This window comes from Notothenia rossii (genome assembly GCF_949606895.1).
Source record: "Notothenia rossii genome assembly, chromosome: 10".
Classification (NCBI taxonomy): domain Eukaryota; kingdom Metazoa; phylum Chordata; class Actinopteri; order Perciformes; family Nototheniidae; genus Notothenia; species Notothenia rossii.
The window spans coordinates 61,458,854-61,481,067 of record NC_136908.1 but is presented as its reverse complement, the minus strand read 5'-3'; the positions used below and the strand labels follow the sequence as shown (position 1 = coordinate 61,481,067).

The window sequence follows — 22,214 nt, the reverse complement described above, 5'->3', positions numbered from 1 at the left end:
GACAGACTTCAATAGTTTTTTGACAAGGAATTTCAAAATTGGGGAAAAGTGCAGATTTTGCAACATCAGCTGATTGTTTGTTATGCTTTTTGATTTAGCAATGATATTATTCTACATTTCCTTCGTTTATTTTGTATCGGACATCACAACATGTGCTTTTTCTCTGTTTGCTTTAATGAATTCCTCTGTGTTTGTAATGTCCAATGCCAACAGTGTGCCAGAAGACGTTATTAAACAATAATCAGGATGTCTTCCTTACTGTGAAGAACTTCTGTGGATACTTCAGCGACTAGTGTATTTTGTAAAAGCAGATCAAAGTCCCGAAGTCAAACTGTTCATGTAATCAAGGATGTGTTTGTCGGTTTTATTCTCAGAGCTGCGATCGAAGAGAACGCTTACAACCGGATGAAGAAGGTGGTGAAGTGGTATATCTCTGGATTTTACAAAAAGCCAAAGGTCAGGAGTATAACCATTCACTTTATATCAATGACCTACAGACTGATATATAACACTTTAGATTAAGGTACACTTATTCACCATCAACTAGTTGTTCGTTAACATGTTCGAGTCAAACTACTAGCTTATTGGTTATGAACAAGACTTCACTTTAAAATAGGGAACTTACTCTGAGTAAGAAATACTTCATTTTGAATTATTTTGACACAATTAACACTTTTAGTTTCATGTCTTGTTACATAAGAATAGGGATGGGTACCGATCCCCGGTATTACACCTTAAAATAAAGTGTTACCATTATTTGATATATATGAAACTAATATTTCTCGTTGGTTTTCAATTCACAGGGTTTGAAGAAGCCTTATAACCCCATCATTGGAGAGACGTATCGCTGCATGTGGCTCCATCAGCAGACCAACAGCAAGACTTTCTACATCGCAGAACAGGTAACAGCAGCGAGTAAATCATATATAATAATAACCTAGTGAGGCTGTCCAACAACAACAACATCATCTGGGGCCCCAAGCATGCTCTGAGCAGAGAATCTAAACTGCTACCATCTCATCTGAGATCAATGAAGTCAGACTGAAGCATCCTTTGTGCTCCGGTCTGCCCTCTCAGTGAACACAGAGCTGAATCCAGATCAGATGCACGCTGAAGGCTCTTTGAGCACGTTTCCTCTCAGATTGTGATGATATGTTAAATGATTGTTGTTTATTTCTCATCTATTGTGTCTTGATATCTATATGTTGATGTTACACATGGAGCTGCTGTGATGTCACATTTCAGACTTGATCGGACCATTCAAGTGTTATCGTATCGTATGATTGGTCAAGAGCTCGATGCACCTGTATCAGATACCTTCCATTAGGACTGTACCCGAATATCCGAATATTGGTTTGTTGGAGTACTATTCGGGTTTCAATTTCGTTATTCGGATATTCTCTTTTTTTTTTTTTTTTTTTTTTTTGTTGAATTTATTGAAATCTCCAATATCAACGTAAGAGCTTGTGCCTCTTCGGGGGGTGCTAACACTAAACCATAAACGTTATTGTTTACTTTCTCCGTCTTTATATGTAGATATTACTGTTTCGCCATTCATCTCCGTCACGTTGTTTCCATAGCAACAACAACTTCCTGTCAACAGCGCTAACTCTCCTTCAAAATAAAAGCATGTCCATACAAAATAGGAAGCCAAGCCAAATTACACTTAAGACATACATACAACTGCAACGAAAGTAACAAACACAATGCGATATCCTTTTCAATTTCAAAGAACACAAATTGGGTTACATTAACAAATAACTATAAAACAACAATACTATAGAATAACTAAAAGAATGCCGTGAATAAACCGAAATACCCGTGTTGAAGCGGTTCGCTGCTGATTACTACCGAATATCCGGAGCCCGATAAATGGTATTCGGGACTGCCCTAGGCTTCCATAATACATTATCTGGGGGAAGTTGTAGTTCTAGCTGAATTGAAATCCAACTTGTCCCCATGTATCTTCCCTAGTAGCCTGCGAGCTAACTAAATCATGTGTTTTTCCTTCAGGTATCCCATCATCCTCCTGTTTCGGCTTTCTACGTCAGCAACAGGAAGGATGGATTCTGCCTCAGTGGAAGCATCCTCGCTAAATCCAAGTTCTACGGTACACTCATTAAATCTCATTAACGTCACACACAGGCACCTTTATCAGTCAATCAAATACTGTGATCATATTTATGGCTACATGTTCGTCCCGTTCCTCGCTCATTTTCAGGGTGTTGATGCAATTCTTGACGTCCTGCAGAGTATGTATTGCGCTGATATTGTATAATTTGTCTTCTGTCCACTGACTGCTGTTGTTCACGTTTTTAGGAAACTCCCTGTCGGCCATATTGGACGGGGAGGCTCGGCTCAATTTTCTCAACCGAGGAGAGGACTACGTGATGAACATGCCCTACGCTCACTGTAAAGGTCAGAGGTCGTCTTTTATCCTGTTGTTTTTATGAATGTTTCCTCTGTTAAGTTTGTTTGAGCTTCAAGAAAAGCACTCTATAAATAAAATGCATTATTATAATTATGTACCTGATAGAAGATTATTTAATTATTCTCCTATCAATCCTCCACCGTTATCCTCGCCTCAGTTCATGTATCTCTATCTTTACATTTGATGGTATTCATTTTATTTTTATTTTAATGGTAATTAATTTGAATGTTTTATTTCTTTTTATTGTCTTTTTTTGTATTTTATTTTATTTTGTTTTCTAATTTTTCCACAACTCCATCATACACAATGTTGTTGTTTGTTTTTCATCTGTAAAGCCCACTGAGACAAACGTGTGTTGTGATATTGGGCTAAACAAATAAAGTTTGATTTCATTTGATTTGATTAAAACCTCAGAGTTGATCAGAAACTGAGTCCCTACGGTGACTCAAAAATGTAAATTCTCCGGCTATAACTTCCATTATACCTTCAGAGTCTGACGTCAGTCGAAGCTCTTCTGTTTACTCATGTTTGCCGGTTCTTGCTCCAACAATTTAAAGGTCACCCCCCCCCCCCCCCCCCTTATCACCTGAATCTCCTCTAGAGCACCATTGTGTTCTTTGTAACCAAATCTCTCTCAGAGGGGCGTGGGGAGGGGCTCCTTATTTTCATCTAAAGTAACAGACAGAGAATCAGCACTTTGGAAACAGGGCTGAAACAGAGGGGATTATGGGTAATGCTGCAAGGATCTTTTTGGTGTTTCAGCCAATCAGAGACAGGCTCTGTATATATCTGAGAGCTGTGATATATTGATGAGACACAGTATAATAGGAGACTTTAATCACAGAACGGTTTTGTCTTCTCTCGTTAGGCATCCTGTACGGCACCATGACTCTGGAGCTCGGCGGGCAGATCACCATCGCCTGCGAGAAAACAGGCTACAGCGCTCAGCTGGAATTCAAACTAAAGGTATGGCTGTATTTATTGATCATTTCAGTTTTACTTTGATAGAGAATAACCTATTCTTAGCTTTTAACACTAGTTGAACATAACATTTTTACATTTGTATGTGTTTTAAATTATTGTTTTTACTCCTATTGTGTTATTTTATATTGTATGTATTCCCTGCACAGCACTTTGGTCAACTGAGGTAGTTTTAAAGTGCTGTATGGATAAATAAAGATTGAGATTGAGATATTAAGTAACACATATTTTCATTATCCAGATTTATTGTCTATGTTCTGTGAAATGTAAGAAATCAATTTATAATCTCAGCTCTAGTTTCTTAAGGTCTTGTTTTGTTGGTTCACAACCCAAACAAATTACTTAAATATAATAGAAATGCAGCAAATCTCCATGACGATGAACCTTTTCAGACATTCCTGCATAAAGAATGACTCACATTGAGTCGATTATCAGTATGTATCTAGTCATTGTAGCTCTAGCTGAGTGAATAAGCCGTTATAGTTGCAGTAAAAAACAGTTTCTCACATGACTTTTCTGAATGTGTGACCCCACCACGCCATCTCCACCATACCAATCCCCCTCCCTCCTGAAAAACATCCCATTTCCCTAAACAAGCGACAGGTACACTTCACACAAAGCCACCAGGGGATCACAACATTCCATTTAAAACACCACACGAGCTCTTTACCTCCACAAGTTGGATTGGAAGTTCAATTTCTCTTGTTATTGAATGATTGAACTGCAGCCTCTTGTTCGCCTCCGCTCCATCAACCTTATGCATTTAAACAGGAAACAAACTACCATCCTGTTTCAAATGACTACAGACGCACAGATGTAGATTAAACAAGACAAGTCACACATTAGGCGCTTTCACACCAAGTACTTTGCCGTGCTTAGTTCATCTGTACTTAGTTCATCTGTACTTAGTTCATCTGAACTCTTTATTTCTCATGAACTAAGTACAGATCGCGTTCACACCGGAATAAGTCCCTGAGGGAGGATTAGGCAAATGAGCCGCTGACGTCACTTCTTCTTCTTCTGCTTTGGGTTTACTGGCAGGCCGCAAACAACTTCACGGCGTATACTGCCACCCGGAGTCCCCGGCCGGAAGTCCCCGGAGTTGGGGACTTCCGAGTAAATCCATGGATGTATAATAAGAACTGGATACAGCGTGGGAGGCGGGGCTTCGTTCTTTCCTATGAGAGCTGCTCATTGGCGCATTATGACAAAATGGCCCAACTTTTGAGAGGGCGAAACGTCACAGATTACCCAGCATGCCTAGCTTTCAGAGCAGAAGAACCCGTATGTGCGCTCACAGAGCATGCGCCCCTTAAGCCCCGCCCCCCGAGCTCCCACTCTCGGCTCAGTAGAATGAATGGAGACAGAAAATAAATCTAGATTCGGCTTTTAGTGCATTTTACAACTTTAAGGACTGAATGATTCTAATAAGGGCTATAAAACAGTTCATACTGGGTAGTTTATTTAGTTTTTAAAAAAATGATCCGCTGATTTACAGACGTTTCTTTCCCCATGTTAGTCAATGGGGAAAAGTCTTTCTGGGCCCAGTGACGTCACGGACTGATACGGAAGTTGTAGTACCGCTGATTGGACACAACGAATATTTTCATCAGAGTCCGGCGCACTTCCTGGGGGCTTGAGTAAATCGCCAGAACGCCGACACCTCCTCATCTCCACCGCTCCCATATTTTTTTTTGTGTTGCCATAAGTTAGTCTCTCTCCGTTGGTGCGAGGGGCTAATGCTAATAATGCTAATGCTAATAATGCTAATGCCAGCAAATAAAATGGCGGCTTCACAAAACTTTTTTTTTAAGGGGCGTGGTTTGCAATCCGCCCAGCCAATCAGAAATGGGAACCTTTTTCTCCCTTGAAAGTTCCTGCTCTCTAGCAGGGACTGAAAAGGGGGTGAAAAGGTTCTCATGAACTAAATTCTAGTTCCGGATTATTTTGGTGTGAACACAAAATTTCAAGAACTATCGGAACTATTCTGGGAAAAACACTCCGCTGTGAAAGCGCCTATTGTTTTTCTCCATAGGAACAACAGGAAGTAAACTGAATGTGTATCTCTCCTGCCTTTACCCTTCTTTAAATCCCCCTCCCATGTCTTCTATGTACACTCCTCTCCTCCCCTCCTCCTCCCTTTACCCTCTTGCTTTCCTTTCCTCCCTCCCTCCCTCCCCCCCTTTATTCCTTCCCTTCTCTCCTCCAGCCTTTCCTGGGCAGCAGTGACTGTGTCAACCAGATCTGTGGGAAGATCAAGCTGGGGAAAGAGGTGTTGGCCACGCTCGAGGGACACTGGGTAAGAGACACTTTTCACACATTATTCTGACGAATATTCGTTATATAATTTTTTTGAAGCGCCTCCAAGATGTTTCAGACAGCAGAGGAAAACATTTCCACCAAAAATGTACGATATAAGATGCGATAAAATACGGATTTTATTCTGGTTTAATTTTACCTTTTTATTTTTACTTATTTTATGGTTTGTGAGCTGAGCTGTGGGACTTTTGTATTTTATGTGTGTATTTATTTCTCTGACAGCACTTTGGTCTGGAAGTTGGAAGTGTTGTTCTGGAAGTGCTTTAAAAAAATCTCTATTGCAGTGGTGAACCGTCAGGGCCTTCAAGGTATTCAGAGAATACCCTGGAACACTCAGATAAAACAATCAAAAAATCAATTTAATTATATAAATAAAATGTATATAAATGAATAAATGAGAATGGTATCTGTGTTGTTGATCTGTAATATCACAGTGTTACGTTTATCCTTCTCGGACCATGCACTACGCATTTCAGTGGTTTTGTGTTAGAAAAGAAAGCAACCAATCAGATCTGTTTCTGGGTCTCTGGGTAGAATATCCTTCAAGGTATTCTACATCCTTGATCGAACGCCCTGGCCGTTGCACTGAATGAGAGCGTACGTTTGGACTGACAGTTTGATCAACCAATCATATATTGATTTGTAGCCAATGGGCGTGTTCTTTCAGAGTTCCCCTCGGTTCCAGGGTATTCTAGAAGGCCCGCTAGTTAACTGGCTCGAGACAGAGGATCTAGATCAGGGGTGTCAAACTCAAGGCCCGGGGGCCAAATCCGGCCCGCGACTTCATTTTATGTGGCCCCCCCAAGAGCTTGCAAAGAATATAATATGTTTATTATACGGTTACATGCCGTTATACAGAAGCATATTGCCAATAAACAACATGCCCCATAATGCATCTCATTTTGTGACATGCTCACTGAAGAGACTTGCCATTATTTGGCCTAGACTTCTGATTTCAGACGTAGTTAATTATGAAGTTATTACCCTATGGAATAATAATCCAATGCAGAGGCAATAATGTAATATAATACATTATTTTATATATTTATCTCGTCTTAAAGTTACAACCGGCCCTTTGAGTGCAACCATAATGCTGATGTGGCCCGCGATGGAATTGAGTTTGACACCCCTGATCTAGATGAACGCCACGAAGCAATTCATGCCGTTTTAGTTTTAGTTTTTAACGTTGAAATGACAAGTGCAACAGGTGAAGATGATGTTGTTGCGAGTACCGTTTTCGTGACGACAATTCAGTGAAAAGACGGGCATTATAACGGAGGGTGTGTGTGTGTCTACAGAAGGTCCAGTTGTGATGTGCACAGAAATGTGGCCTATATACATTGTGCATCTATAGTGAAGTTAATGCTATCAGTGTCAAATAAAAGAAGCTCTGCACCCACCGTTATACACAGAAAACTGCTTCAATGTCTTCGGCTAAGTAATGAGCCCTTTGTGACGTTCCCCTTTAAAGGACAGCGAGATCTTCATCAACGACAAGAAGACGGGGACCGTGGAAACGTTCTGGAATCCAACGACCGAGCTGAGACAGAGTCGACTCACTCGATGCACCGTTCCCCCCGAAGAGCAAGGAGAATCTGAATCAGAGAGGTGAACATGGACTTCAAATCACTTCTGTATGATCCTTTCAAAGTCAAATGATCATATAATCATTAACTTCATGCCTCTGTTTGAATCCTCAGACTGTGGCAGCATGTGACTCGGGCCGTCAACAACAAGGACCAGACGGAGGCCACCAACGAGAAGTTCTTCCTGGAGGAAGCCCAGAGGAAGTCTGCGCGCGAGCGGAAAGCTAAATGCGAAGAATGGAACCCCGCGCTGTTCGAGCAGGACCCCGTCACCGGAGAGTGGCATTACAGATATGCCGAGTGAGTGACTCCTCTGCTGCTTTAAAGGAAATCAGGCTGAGGGTTATTACCCTTTACTGTTAGAAAAATATCACTCGTCCCCGGCTTGAGCTTGAATCTCAGGATCCATGTATCTGTGATCCTCTCCAGAATGGAAGTAGTCATCACATACAGAGCATCAACTAGTTCCTGAACAGTGTCCTTCACATGCTGATATCCAAGAGAGGGAGTTCCACAGTCACAAGATGGAGGAATAGAAAGCAGTATTCAATGTTTACTTCAGATTAGCTCCACGTCAGAAATGATCATGCTTGTCACATGTCTCTCTCCATAGAGGCTGAATCATCATGTTAATCACATAGCTATCATATGCCTCAAACAGTCCTGATGCTCTTCTAGGTAATCATACATGCTGTCCTGTTCAGTTGATACCTTTGTTACCATGTTGCTCTGATGTTGGAAGAGGACATTCAGTATTTCCCCAACATCTTTCACCCTATTTGTGTTTCTAAATCTCCCACTCTCCTTCTCTTTCTCTACACCTCTCCTCTCCCATGTGTCTGTCTCACTTTATTCTCCCTCCTCTCTGTCTCCTCTCCCTCAGCACGAGGCCGTGGGATCCGCTCAACGACTTGATCCAGTTTGAGAAAGACGGCTGCATCCAGACCAAGGTCCGACACCGCACCCCTATGGTACGTTCTGGCAGTCTTATTAGTCTGAGTAACCAGGGGCCGCGGAGGGACAATTGCAAGTGCCAGGTAGGTCGTCCCGATCGAAATAAAACAGCTCACCGCCTCAGCCACCTTCCACGCAGCATTCGGTGCACCGTCTTCATTGTTGCTTCTTCTCTGTGTGCCGCCATCGCCGTTGTCACCTCCTTTATTACTTTTTTTTAAAAATTCTTTGTGTCTCTGTTTTTTCTCCCCCTGCACGTGCTGTTCTCTCTGTATGGGAGGGAAGGTTATGCTAAGTGCATGCTAAAGGACCTAGATGATGTTTCCTTTTGTCGCCTGGTGTAGGACAGTTTCTGAGTAATAATTGTAAGGGAAACTTCTGTAGCAGCAAATCACAGCAGCCAGGGGTTCTGACTGCACGGGTGGGTCGCCACATCAACTCCGCCCAGCCTCTCTCTCGATAGACCTTTTAACTAGCTTACAGAGAGTTAATCAACATATTGGGGGAGAACGTAAACATCTGGGAACACTGGAGATAGCCCCAACATCTGGAGACACTCAATCACTTGTCTGACTCTTAGGCTCTGTGACCGAGAGTTGACCGGTCATAAACCTAATATCAACATTATAGCTGAGGCCTCCCATTCCTTAAGACAGATAACAGAGTCAGGGTTGGTCATAAAGGTCAACAGGCAATAAGGTGAAATATCCAGGAGTAAGACAGAATTATTCTCTTACAATAATTATAATCTTTATTTGTTATCAAGTCTTCTCTGATGGTGGTGCAGTTTCCCCACTTGAAAGGGACTTGAAACATCCACTGGACTTTTAAACAGGATTCCACTCCAGTGAAACAGCAGCTGTTACTTTTTCAGTCTTTTATGTCAATAGTTTACTTGAAAACTAATTTCCATTTAGTTGCCGAATGGGTCTTTTAGGTGAAAAACCTTTGAAGACAAGAAAGATGCATTAGACAACTTGCAATAGTCATTAAAATAAATAAAGCATGCAAACAATACACTTACACTGCTGCCTTATTTACGAGTATTCTACAAATAAACTGGGCCGACTGAGCACAGACATGTTCATTTTAAACATGAAATCAATTCTCTAAACCAGGGGGGCCCACACTTTTTTTCAGCTCGGGAGCTACTTTTAAAATGACCAAGTCAAAAGGATCTACCCACATTAAAAATGCTGAACATATATGTATTTATATCAGCCCACTCACAGTCTGCGTACAAATGACACGACTTTGCAAAGGCGTGCAATAGATACGCAGAAGTCAGTTTTTGCGTGCATATGATACTCCCACGTTACGTTTGTTATGAACGTATCTTACATGCGTTTATTTTCTACATATCTTTGCCATTTATTTTAACCATAACCCAATAACCTGCTGTCGTTTATTGCACCGCAAACATTAAAACTGTCATTGGAACGGTGATCAAGCCTGAAGCCACAGAGCTCTTTGTTTTAATATTTGAGGTGCAATATCAGCGAATCATATGCACGCAAAAACGGACTTCTGCTTATCTATTGCACGCCTTTGCAAAGTCGTGTCATTTGTACGCAGACTGTGAGACCCAGTTGATTTATATATATATATTGAGTACACCTTATGTTGGTGTACCTTGCATAACTGCATGGACCCGTACGGCACAATACAACTCAGTACATTTTTGGTCATTACATCAATTTTATACCCTTTCTTTAGTAGAATTGTATAAATTGGAAGGCTAACTAGGTAATCAGCCGTGCATGCGTGGTGAACTGCGTGTTCGAAAAGACATGCCATAGTAAGTAAGGATGGATGATAAGCTAATTTTTTTTTTTTCAATGCCATGCGATCTACCCACACTACCGTTGCGATCGACCGGTGGGACGTCTTGGGAACCCCTGCTCTAAACCAAAGCTCTTTTAAAATCTCAGCAGATTCAATTAACTGGACTTTATTTATCCTCCTTGGCGTCGAAAGGAGCCAGTTGAGGTGGTTCGGGCACCTAGTTAGGATGCCACCTGGGCGCCTCCCTAGGGAGGTGTTCCAGGCACGTCCAGCTGGGAGGAGACCAAGGGGTAGACCTAGGACCAGGTGGAGGGATGATATCTCTTCTCTGGCCTGGGAGCGCCTTGGGACCCCCCAGTCAGAGCTGGTTGATGTGGCCAGGGAAAAGAACGTTTGGGGCTCTCTGCTGGAACTGCTACCTCCGAGACCCGACCACGGATAAGGGGGAGAAGATGGATGGATGGATAGATGGATGGAGGGATGGATGGATGGATGGATGGACAGATGGATGGATGGATAGATGGAGGGATAGAGGGAGGGATGGATTGATGGATTTTATTAGAAGTGTTTTTAACAAATCGTTTTAACAAACTTATTGAAAGAAATAGCACCTTTCATACAATAAGTGCAGTTCAAAGTGCTTCAAGAGACATTTCACAGAAAATGTATATCACACAGAATACAGTTACCAGTCAGAATACAGTTACCAGTCAGAATACAGTTACCAGTCAAAGACATCAAAACAAACTCAAAATAGCATCGAGTAAAACATAACATTTAGATTAAAGGTACAACGAACAAACTGAGTGTGTGTAAAGGACGCTGCACATTTGAGTGTTTTAAAAATGGACCTAGAGTCTCTTCAAATAAAGCTGATGAAGTTTCACAGCTTGTAGAATATCCTTGAACATAATCGCTTGTTACTTTTATTAGAATCACTTTCTTTGGGAGCAGCATCTTTAGCTGAAAATCAGATTTCAAATGTCTAACTGCTGTGAGGTTTAAATGGTATTTCCTCAAGTGTTTTGCTGTGTGTGTGTGTGTGTGTGTGTGTGTGTGTGTGTGTGTGTGTGTGTGTGTGTGTGTGTGTGAGTGTGTGAGTGTGTGAGTGTGTGTGTGAGTGAGTGAGTGAGTGAGTGAGTGAGTGAGTGAGTGAGTGAGTGAGTGAGTGAGTGAGTGAGTGAGTGAGTGAGTGAGTGAGTGAGTGAGTGAGTGAGTGAGTGAGTGAGTGAGTGGCTTTTTAACCTCCAATGGAATGATGGTGAATGTATTCTTCAGAGGTTAGGATTAGTGCTGACCCCATTAATCAAAATGTTGTTGAAATTGCGATTTTGGACAAGTGCAATATCCAAGATGTGAATTCAAACTATGTGAAAATATCTGAATGAAAGTATTGTGGAGCTGCGAGAGAGTCCCGGCCTACAGATGGTATTTTACAGACTTGTTTGCTCTAAATACTTTCAGAATAATTACAATATAATCATTCTTAAACATTTGATTATGATAACAATAAGAGTTTTGAATTCCCTCTTTTGTTTTGCAAAATCTGGTAATATAATCGATATTATCTGTTATTATGTTTTATATTATTGTGCAGCCCTAGTAAGGAGAATTTAAAAAACAATAATAAACATTTATAAACAAATATTATTTACAGATTTTGAGGTTAAATTAGATTTTACAGCCTCTTAAATCCTTCCACTTGTGTTCGTTGTTCAGGCTTTTGTAGATTCTTGTTAACAGACTCCAGTTTTGACTTCTCTTTCCTCAACCCTAAACTGGTTATTTCAAGTGCGTATTATTTTCTAAATACAAAATGCGAAGGTTAAAGATACAATCCACTGAACGCATTATTATGACTCTTTTTAAATCTTCTATAGATTACGTGATAATATGGATAAATGCCTTCTTTCCTCTTTGCACTTTTAACCATCTTGTTTTTGTCGGGCAGATCTGCAATCTTTCAAAATGTTCCAAATTGCATCGAATAAAAAATAAAGCATTAAAGGTGGGGTCGCTCATTTTGGAGAAAGCAGCTCGAGTGCGCTAGAATTTGAAAATACACAACGGAGATAATCTGCCACTTCCTTACAGAGCCCCTCCTCCAACACACACGAACGCGCACATGACCAATGAGGGCACGAGATAAGTTTGTGCACAGATGGAAGGCTGACAGGCAGGTAGGCCATCCAGTTACTTTAGCCGGGCCGGCTCAGATGATTGGTCGTGCTTTTTACAGCGCTACGGCTTCCACAGATGGATTTTTTGTCAAAGCTTTTCAGATATAAATTGCTATCGGATGTTCAGAGCATTCCATGGAATATAACAAAAAGTGTATCTCGAGCCGGTTTCTCAAACGTACCTACCCCGCCTTTAAGAGCTGTAGTAACCCTGTTGAACTGAAGGAGTTATAAGTGATTATGATTTAAATGGGTCCCTGATGTCCCAGCATGCCTTGCACCTTCATTTGCGCGCCAATGCCGACCAGCATGTTCCTGTTCAAGAGTTTTTTTGTTGCATCAAAACACTCTTTTGTTCTATTGTTGTGTATGCACAATTCTGTGTTTACTGTCCTTGTGCGGTTGCTTCGATGTGTTCTCTGTGTGTCTCATATTTGGTTGTTGTGTGTGTGTGGCCTGTGTGTTTGACCTGTTTGTGTGTTTTTGTGTGTATCGTTGTGTAGGTGACGGTGCCAAAGAGGAAACACAAGAGCGATAAACCCAAGAAGCCGGAGAGCGGATGTTCCTCTCCTGAGCCCGACCGCCAGGACTCGTCTGGCAGCGAACGTGAGTCTTCGTGCACATTTACACAGAGATGGCAAAAGTACACACATCCTTTACTCAAGTAGAAAAACTCTGGTGAAAGTAGAAGTACTGACTAAACTTCTTTACTCAAGTCAAAGTAAACTTTGAAATGTACTTCAGTAAAAAGTACCCATAACTAGCAGCTGTTTTAAAGAGTAGCTGACCTCCCTTTATATTAATAGAACAATAATGTCATTGTTAGCTAATGAATGTTTCCATGGTGACCAATGGCAACATGACAACGTTTCCATTGGTCCCTCTTCTTTAGAGAAGACCAGGAAATGATGGATACACGGATCGTGTTCAAATCAATAGGCACGCAATGACTCTAAATAATAATGATCACGCCACCAAACACACATTCAGACTAAAGGAACCAGCCTGTTTGGAAAATGAGAGAAGTAGAAAGTTCAGGTATTTGTGTTCAACATGTAAGAAGTAGAAAGTACAGGTATTTGTGTTCAACATGTAAGAAGTAGAAAGTACAGGTATTTGGGTTCAACATGTAAGAAGTAGAAAGTACAGGTATTTGGGTTCAACATGTAAGAAGTAGAAAGTTCAGGTATTTGAGTTCAACATGTAAGAAGTAGAAAGTACAGGTATTTGGGTTCAACATGTGAGAAGTAGAAAGTACAGGTATTTGTGTTCAACATGTAAGAAGTAGAAAGTACAGGTATTTGTGTTCAACATGTAAGAAGTAGAAAGTACAGGTATTTGTGTTCAACATGTAAGAAGTAGAAAGTACAGGTATTTGTGTTCAACATGTGAGAAGTAGAAAGTACAGGTATTTGAGTTCAACATGTAAGAAGTAGAAAGTACAGGTATTTGTGTTCAACATGTAAGAAGTAGAAAGTACAGGTATTTGTGTTCAACATGTAAGAAGTAGAAAGTACAGGTATTTGAGTTCAACATGTGAGAAGTAGAAAGTACAGGTATTTGTGTTCAACATGTGAGAAGTAGAAAGTAAAAAGTCATCAGAAAAATAAGTAGTGGAGTAAAGTACTGATACCAGAAACATGTACTTAAGTACAGTAACAAAGTATTTGTACTCCACTACTTCCCTCCTCTGCATTTATACGAAAATGTAAAGCCTACATATCCCTCTTTGTTCAGTGTGGAGCAATTGACTACATTTTAAAAGTACATACATGCATTAAAACAAAACCAGTTCACATATCTTGTAACAGAAGACTTTAAAACGTTCTGCCAAGCACAGACTTGTCTCTCACTGAGCCGGTAAACAGCGCCCCCTGCTGGTGGTTAGGTTAAAAACTAAATGATTGAAAGATACTTTATTGATCCTTCGTTACAGAAGCAGAAGTGTTTTCAGACATTAAAATACAATCCTTAATATACTTTAAAAAGTGGAAAAGAGATTTAACATTTACAAATAAAATGAAAAGTATGATATCAAATATAAACAAAATAATATAAAATATTCTGGATAATTTAAATAAAAGTCCAAAATACTACAGGACTTTTAAAAGAAAGGAGAAAGTCCAAATCTAATATTCTTAGAACTGATTGTTTTGTACCGTGGCACGTGTAATGAGTGAAAACGTGCTTTCTGTGTGTGGTGTTTAACATGCTGTGAACACACTTTGTTTCAGGACACAAAAGCAAGCATAACAGTCGACTGAGGAAAAAGGGAGCGGACCTCAGTGAACTTCAAAGTGCCATTGAGACCATAAAGAAGACGCAGGAGGACATTAACAGGTGAGACCACGAGCATCACATGACGCCTACTTCCTGTTGAGAGTCCTCTCATTATAACTATATATATATACTGTATGTCAGTGTTTCTCAAAGTGTGGTCCGAGTAAAATGTCACATTAGAAATAAATAAATAATAAATTCAAAGTGTTTCTCAAACTATTTAAAAATGACTAGAATAGGTTGCAACAAAGACACGCAGTCAATGAGTGCATAAACAATGCTAAATAAATGGAACAGAGTACATGTTTAACTTGTGTTTAACTTGTGTTTAACTTGTGTTTAACTTGTGTTTAATGTTGAATTCATGTTCATGTGAAGCCATAGTTTTACTGTATCGTATTTTGAAAATCCACAGCGGAGGTTTGTGTCGTACTACATGCGGTACATTTTGCATATCTCTCATTAGCAAAAGATCTGTGACGGTCTGTTGGCTCGGACTAATACATGTAGCTTACATTTCATATGAGGTGTAAAACCTGAGAGCATTTTAAATCACATATGAACGAAATGCTTGTCGTTGATTTAATGTGTGAACGAGGCGATATAGAGAAGGTCACGTTAAGCTGTCATCATTAGGCTGTCATTTGTTATATGGTTATAGGAAGTTTGAGAAACACTGCTGTATGTATATATATACTATATATGTAACTGTATATATACTATATATGTAACTGTATACATACTGGATATATACTTTATATGTAACTGTATATATATACTGAATATGTAACAGTATATATACAGTATATATACTTTATGTGTAACTGTATATATACTGTATATGTAACTTTATATACTGGATATGTAACTGTATATATACTTTATATGTAACTGTATATATACTTTATATGTAACTGTATATATACTGTATATATACTGTATATATACAGTATATATACAGTATATATACTTTATATGTAACCGTATATATACTGTATATGTAACTGTATATACTGGATATGTAACTGTATACATACTGTATATGTAACTGTATATACTGGATATGTAACTGTATACATACTGTATATGTAACTGGATATATACTGTATATGTACTGTATATGTACTGTATATGTACTGTATATGTACTGTATATATACTGTATATATAATGTATATGTAACTGTATATGTACTGTATATGTAACTGTATATGTACTGTATATATACTGTATATGTACTGTATATGTACTGTATATGTACTGTATATATAATGTATATGTAACTGGATATATACTGTATATGTAACTGTATATGTAATGTATATAACTCCTGTGTTTCTGCAGGAACATCAGCGTTCTGCGGAGCCGTGCAGCCGGCCGGGTGGAGAGCGCTTCGTTCCTCCAACAGCGCGACTACGTCATCATCATTTTCCTCATCCTCCTTCAGGTCCTGATCAACTATGTCTTCAAGTAGCAGACAGACACACACACACACACACACACACACACACACACACACACACACACACACACACACACACACACACACACACACACACACACACACAGATCGTGGGGGACTAAGAGATGTGAACTTTGACATCTTGCTCTTTATCAAATCCTATTACAAACGTACAGAAAAAAGGTGGAGACTTTCACACTCAAAGAGACTTTTTTTTAAAAGTTGTTTTTATTTTTGATCCAATCCATTCCAAAGCTCTGGGGAGATCCACAGATTTCAAGGTGAAGAAGAGGAGGAGGAGGAGGAGCAGCGAGAGGAAGAGGAGGGGATGAAGTCTCTACTGCCACTCTGGAGCTCGTTGATTTGTCTCAATGTAGAGGCAAAGACAGCAGCCATTTTTAGCTCTTATTCGTTGTGTTTCCCCGATTGAGTGACACTATTCTGTGACTTGCATTTCATTTTTAACAGGGAACCTTTTAACACGGACACAAATACCAGGACTCACAGATTGCTTTCATTTGAATGTTTTTTTAATCGTTTTTTGTTTGTTCTTTAGTTTGCTTGGTGTGTCCTGTGTGAATAACGGTCTGCTCGCAGCAGTGATAAGGGAGAGAAAAACAAAGTGGTCCAATCTATGTGACTTTTATTTTTTTATTATCAGCTGGGGGTGTGTTGACAAAGAAGATAAATAACACAAATAATATTCGTTCAAAGGAACAGAAGATATCATTTCCGCTGTATTATAAAACTTCACCTTTTTGCATACAAAGAAAAAAGTCAGCGTCATTGCAGGTAGCATGTAAAGACGAGCGCGTGCTAACCACATATTGTACAGTATTTTATCTCCATGCAGAAATGCACTGCAGACGGCAGACATGTTGTTAATATCGTTTTTGTATCAGTTGACATTTTAACATTTCTGCTCTGAGGAGGTTGTGAGCATCGACAGAGGGTCAACAAAAAGATTATTTTTGTGATTTTTCATGCGTTACAGTGACTACTGCCCCAGTTTGAGGTGAAAGGGGTTGATTTGTTCTAACCAAGTCATCAGAGCTCAGTCTGAAATAAGCCTCGTTAGACCTGATGGTGAGATGAAGACGTCTAAATGAAAGTGTGCTTATTAGCTGAGAGTTGAGAAAAGCCAGTTAGCTTAGCTTAGCTTAGCTTAGCTTAGCTTAGCTTAGCACAAAGACTGAAAACAGCTCTGTTCAAAAGTAAACTCTCTTACACATCAAACACGTGTTCTTTAGAGAGTTTGCTATGTTGGTTTATGTTTCCTTTGGGCTGAGCAAGGCTCGGTTTGGAGTCTCTATGCTAAGCTAAGCTAAGCTAAGCAGCTAGCTTCATATCTACTGTACAGAAAGGCATATCAACCTCTTATCTAACTTACAGCAAGAAAGTGAGTATTTTAGGTTTACCTTTGAAACTCAACATGTCAGGGTTTGAAACCACACAGAACTGATCTGAACGGTGTAAAGACGAGCTAATTTTCTACAAACCGACTCCAGACCAAGCCATGGGAGACAGAAAAACCCTTTCCCTCAAATTCATATCATTGCTTTCAGTGCTTTTTGCGCCTCGGACACTTTAGTGAGCTACTTAGTCGCAGGAGGACGTAGACGTTTTTTCTAACTATCACCACAGTAAACCATTCCAAGCGTACGCTAAGTACCAGCCAAACTCAGTGTGTAGAGTAGGAGTCGACCCCGTTCACTGTGTAAACATCCAACCACACACAAACCACACCGACACTCCCGCGCTTTGTGCACAAGCCAGTCTTTTTTAACCCTGTGTGTCTTTCTGTCCACCGCTCGATACACATGGACATGAGGGAGAAACAGCTCTGTGTTAATCAGGAGTTTGCTGATCGCAGAAGTAAAGGACGGTTTTGGAGATTAAGTGGAGTTTCAATCGGTCGCCTTCCTCTTTGGAAACATGGATTTTAAAGACTCAACTATAAAGTAAAGACTCACAGGAACAGCTTTTTAACTCACAGTGGACTTATGGGGAAAGGAACTCCTCAGCGTTAACAGTAGGGCTTGCACAATGAATCTAAATGTTATCAAAACTGCAATATGGACTATTGCAATATCCAAATTGCAGTAAAGATATGTGAAAATATCTGAATGAAGTCTTGTGAAGCCGCGGAGAAGTCCCGCTCTACAAAAGATATAATCTTTATTGACTCATCATTTTTACAATATAAGCAGGAAATCAAACAAACTTGTATTCTGACCATTCGTTTTCATGGATGAAGGCACCACAGATCGAACCGTCTAAAAGTCCAAAACAACTTTTTTGAGGCGATTCAAAAGTATCTGATTGATATGATATCTCTACTGTCAGGATGTTAGCCTTGTGGACGTTTAAACATCTGATATCCTCCACTGTCAGCAGACTGAAAGATCTTTGTAACGCTAACACAGGCTCAAAGAAAGACTGGTAGCATCGTTGGGAAATAGAAAGTTACCCGGCTGGCCCGTGTGTATCTGTACGTGTTTTATTGTGTATCCTCATTGCCTCGATCGCTCATCTTAAATCCAGATGTTAGAATGTGGAGAAATAAGTTTAAAAACCAGTGCCTTCTAGACTCGGACTGGGGAGGGGGTGGGTATAAAGGGGAGTTTAGTGGAGGGGGGCGCAAACAAAGTGTCTAAGGTGAATTTGTAATAATGGGAACGATCTGGAATGAAAGCAGTGGTGGTGGGACTCTGACTAGTGTGGAGAAGGATCATGGCCACAGGTGAAGAAATGCATTTGAGTCCGAATTCTGGCTTTAAATCACTCAAACTCACAAAGATATTTTTAAAAACATACTGCAATAACTTTATTCTCAGTTGTATATCACTCGACATATTAACATTTCTGCACTGAGTAGGTCGTGAGCATCAACAGAGAGATCAAAAGGAAGTCTAAAATATGCTTGGACCTGATAGTGAGTTTAAGACAGAACTACAAGTGTGCTTATTTGCTTTCTTGCTAAGAGTTGAGAGACGAGCAGCCAGTTAGCTTAGCTTAGTGTAGCACAGAGACACATCTAGCTTGCTAGGCCGTGTACACACTTAACATCTCTGACATATTACATTTCTTTGATGTAATCTGTCCAAAATATTGTCAACAGAGAGCTTGTGAAGTTAGTGTAAACTGTTAGCAGTTAAAATTCGTTATGCTATTGCTAAGTGCTAAGCGCTAAGCTAATTAGCTACTGTCTTTAGCTTCATATTAACTATACAGAGAAGGGTATCACCCTCTTCTTACAGGATCTAATTTACAGAAAGAAAGTGAGTTAGTATATTTTCCAAAAGTGTTCAATCAGATACCTTGCTCAGTTAATTAGTGTTGTTACCTTTGGAAAAAAAGCAGACTATGTTTCGTGTTTATGCTAAGCTAAGCTAAGCAGCTAATAATGTCTGTAGCTTCATATTGACTGTATAGAGAGGGCTGTCATCCTCTTATTAAGAGTAAGCGTATTTTCCAAAAGTGTTCAATCAGAAACCGTGCCAAGTTCACTTAGGTTGTTACCTTTGGAAGAATCAGGGTTCATTTAGAGTCTATATGCTAAGCTAAGCAGCTAGTGTCTCTGGCTTCATATTAACTTAAAGCAAAGAAGTAAGTAGGTGTATTTTCCAAAAGTGTTCAATCAGAGAGCTCGTGAATTTAGTGTATTTTATTACTTTTATACAGACTCAGACTCAGGCTCGGTTTAGAATAGTTTTGCTAAGCTAAGCAGCTACTGTCTTTAGCTTCATAGTTACTATACAGAGAGGGCTGTCATCCTCCGATCTAACTTAAAGTAAGAAAGTGAAAAAGCAACTACTGTCTCTAGCTTCATATTAACTTATAGCAAGAATGTGTATTTCCAAAATGTCTTCAATCAGAGAGCTTCTGAATGTAGCGTACATCGTTACTTTTGGACAGAACCAGGGTCCATTCAGTCTTTATGCTAAGCTGAGATGCATCTGAGTTCTGACTTTTAATGACTGAAACTCATTTAGATGTTTAAAGTAAATGAATAGTTCACCTGTGGCCCTGCTCCTGTTGGCCTCAGTCTCTAGAGTTGTTAGCGGACGTGCCATATGACGCCTTATAAACCAGTCCGACACCCCCCCACCCAGTTATTGATCCCTCCCCCCCCCCCCCTCCCAACAATAATAAAAACTCTCCCATAGGTTTCTTCCAGATGCTGAGTCCTGCCACAGCAGAGAGACTCCCTCAGTCTCACACACCAAATCCAGAGGGAATTAAACATCTGCTGATGTTTCTGTAAAATAATGCATTTTTATTTATTCCTCTTTTCTATGTCCTGTGTGTTTGTTTGTTTGTTTGTTTGTTTGTTTGTTTGTTTTGTAGCTTTAAGCGTTAGATTGATTGGTTTTGTTTTTTTAATGCTGATTTTAAAATAACACACTGTTGGTTTTATCCCTCGCTCCATTACTTGACACACACACACAAGTGACTGTCCTCAACTTGTGCACAATGTCAACTGCCACACCCACACACACACCCTTTTTCCTATCCGAGTACGTGAATATATTTCCTGTATCTCCATGGCAACTATAACTTCCTGTAGGTTTATGGTCACATGTAACATAACACCGAATAAAAACAAATGATACCACACTGTGTGTGTGTGTGTGTGTGTGTGTGTGTGTGTGTGTGTGTGTGTGTGTGTGTGTGTGTGTGTGTGTGTGTGTGTGTGTGTGTGTGTGTGTGTGTGTGTGTGTGTGTGTGTGTGTGTGTGTGTGTGTGTGTGTGTGTGTGTGTGTGTGTGTGTGTGTGTGTGTGTGTGTGTGTGTGTGTGTGTGTGTGAGATTTTGACTTGGTTCCCGTCTTATCATATGAACTGAAGATTTTTTTTAATTTAATGTCTATCAGAATACTTATCCTTATTATTTGGTTTTCTGAAATGGAAAAAAAAAATAAGTATGTAATTTGAGTGTGAGAGTGGATGTGTGTATTGGCCATGTTAATTAAACATTGGCCCTAATAATTAATTAAGTGATTAAACCTCTATCTTTTGCAGGATTCAGTTTTAAAATAATGGTGTTTAGTGTCCTTTAGAGGGCGACAAAGAGTCTTCATCCTTAAAATCTGCCATCCTAGACCTCACTTTTATATTCAAGGCTCAGTTGGAAAGTGCTCTTGAGTAAGGCAGAAAACGGTACTCTTCAAACTGTACAAAGGAAAATCTTTACTTGTGGAGGAAACCAGGCATTGTGTTATTGTCGTTCCTTCAGCCAAGGACGATGACGAAGGAGAACAGAACGGTACTTCCTGTCCATCTCAGATAACAAAACATCTGATATGATCCCCACGCTGAGAGGAGAGGAGAGGAAGGTGATGGACGAGGAATAAAGAGTAGCAAGGAGTAATCACACACACACACACACACAGACACACACACACACACACACACACACACACAAAGACACACACACACACACACACACACAGACACACACACACAGACACACAAAGACACACACACACAGACACACACACAGACACACACACACAGACACACACAGACACACACACAGACACACACACACACACAGACACACACACACACACAGACACACACACAGACACACACACACACACAGACACACACACACAGACACACACACACACACACACAGACACACACACACACACACAGACACACACACACACAGACACACACACACACACACACACATACACACTCATTTCAACCCCCTTAACGAGCCTCTAGGTAGGAGGTTTATGAGGACATTCTAAAACCAATTTTAACGTACATCTATAATACATACATCTTTTGATTATCATGCTCTGACTGGTGATATTTGAATGGACTACATGCCTACACTTTAAGTCACTTCAAGACTTTTAAAAGAAGCCCTATTATGCTTTCTGAGGTTTTCCCAAGGTGGTTGGTGCATGTAAACGCTCTGCAAAGGCAAACAATCCCAAAGTTCCATAACATAGTGAGAGCTCCGTACGTAAAACTTGTGCTTCAATTGGCTAGCACTCCAACACATTGTACGTGATAGGCTAAGGGGCGGGACATCTCTGAGAAGTTGACTAATCACAACAGAGCCGACCAGCTAACCAATCAGAGCAGACTGGGCTCTGGTTTCAGACAGAGGGTGAAAAGAGCTGCTGCAGCACAGGCAGTATGAGACACTACATACTGATATACACCTGAACATCAACAGGAGAGGACTCTTTAAAGTAGAGACACTACATACTGAT

At 40.1% G+C, this 22,214-nt stretch overlaps 1 protein-coding gene across 1 annotated transcript; it reads left to right on the top strand.

Annotated features, from left to right (window-relative positions):
* Window positions 1–328: 328 nt before the first annotated feature.
* On the top strand, window positions 329–20,595 carry osbpl8 (oxysterol binding protein-like 8). Its single transcript, XM_079654408.1, has 12 exons — window positions 329–456; window positions 804–902; window positions 2,014–2,110; window positions 2,320–2,418; window positions 3,300–3,397; window positions 5,622–5,711; window positions 7,203–7,339; window positions 7,432–7,617; window positions 8,201–8,288; window positions 12,740–12,842; window positions 14,471–14,576; window positions 15,860–20,595. The coding sequence occupies exons 1-12, from the start codon at window positions 406–408 to the stop codon at window positions 15,987–15,989; spliced, it is 1,284 nt and encodes a 427-aa protein (XP_079510534.1). The 5' UTR covers window positions 329–405; the 3' UTR covers window positions 15,990–20,595.
* Window positions 20,596–22,214: the final 1,619 nt, after the last annotated feature.

Coding starts and splice junctions, on each gene's coding strand:
- osbpl8 (XM_079654408.1), top strand. CDS start 406: ATGAAGAAGGTGGTGAAGTGGTATATCTCTGGATTTTACAAAAAGCCA. Junction 3,398..5,621: donor AGCTGGAATTCAAACTAAAG/GTATGGCTGTAT, acceptor TCTCTCCTCCAG/CCTTTCCTGGGCAGCAGTGA. Junction 7,340..7,431: donor GGAGAATCTGAATCAGAGAG/GTGAACATGGAC, acceptor TTGAATCCTCAG/ACTGTGGCAGCATGTGACTC.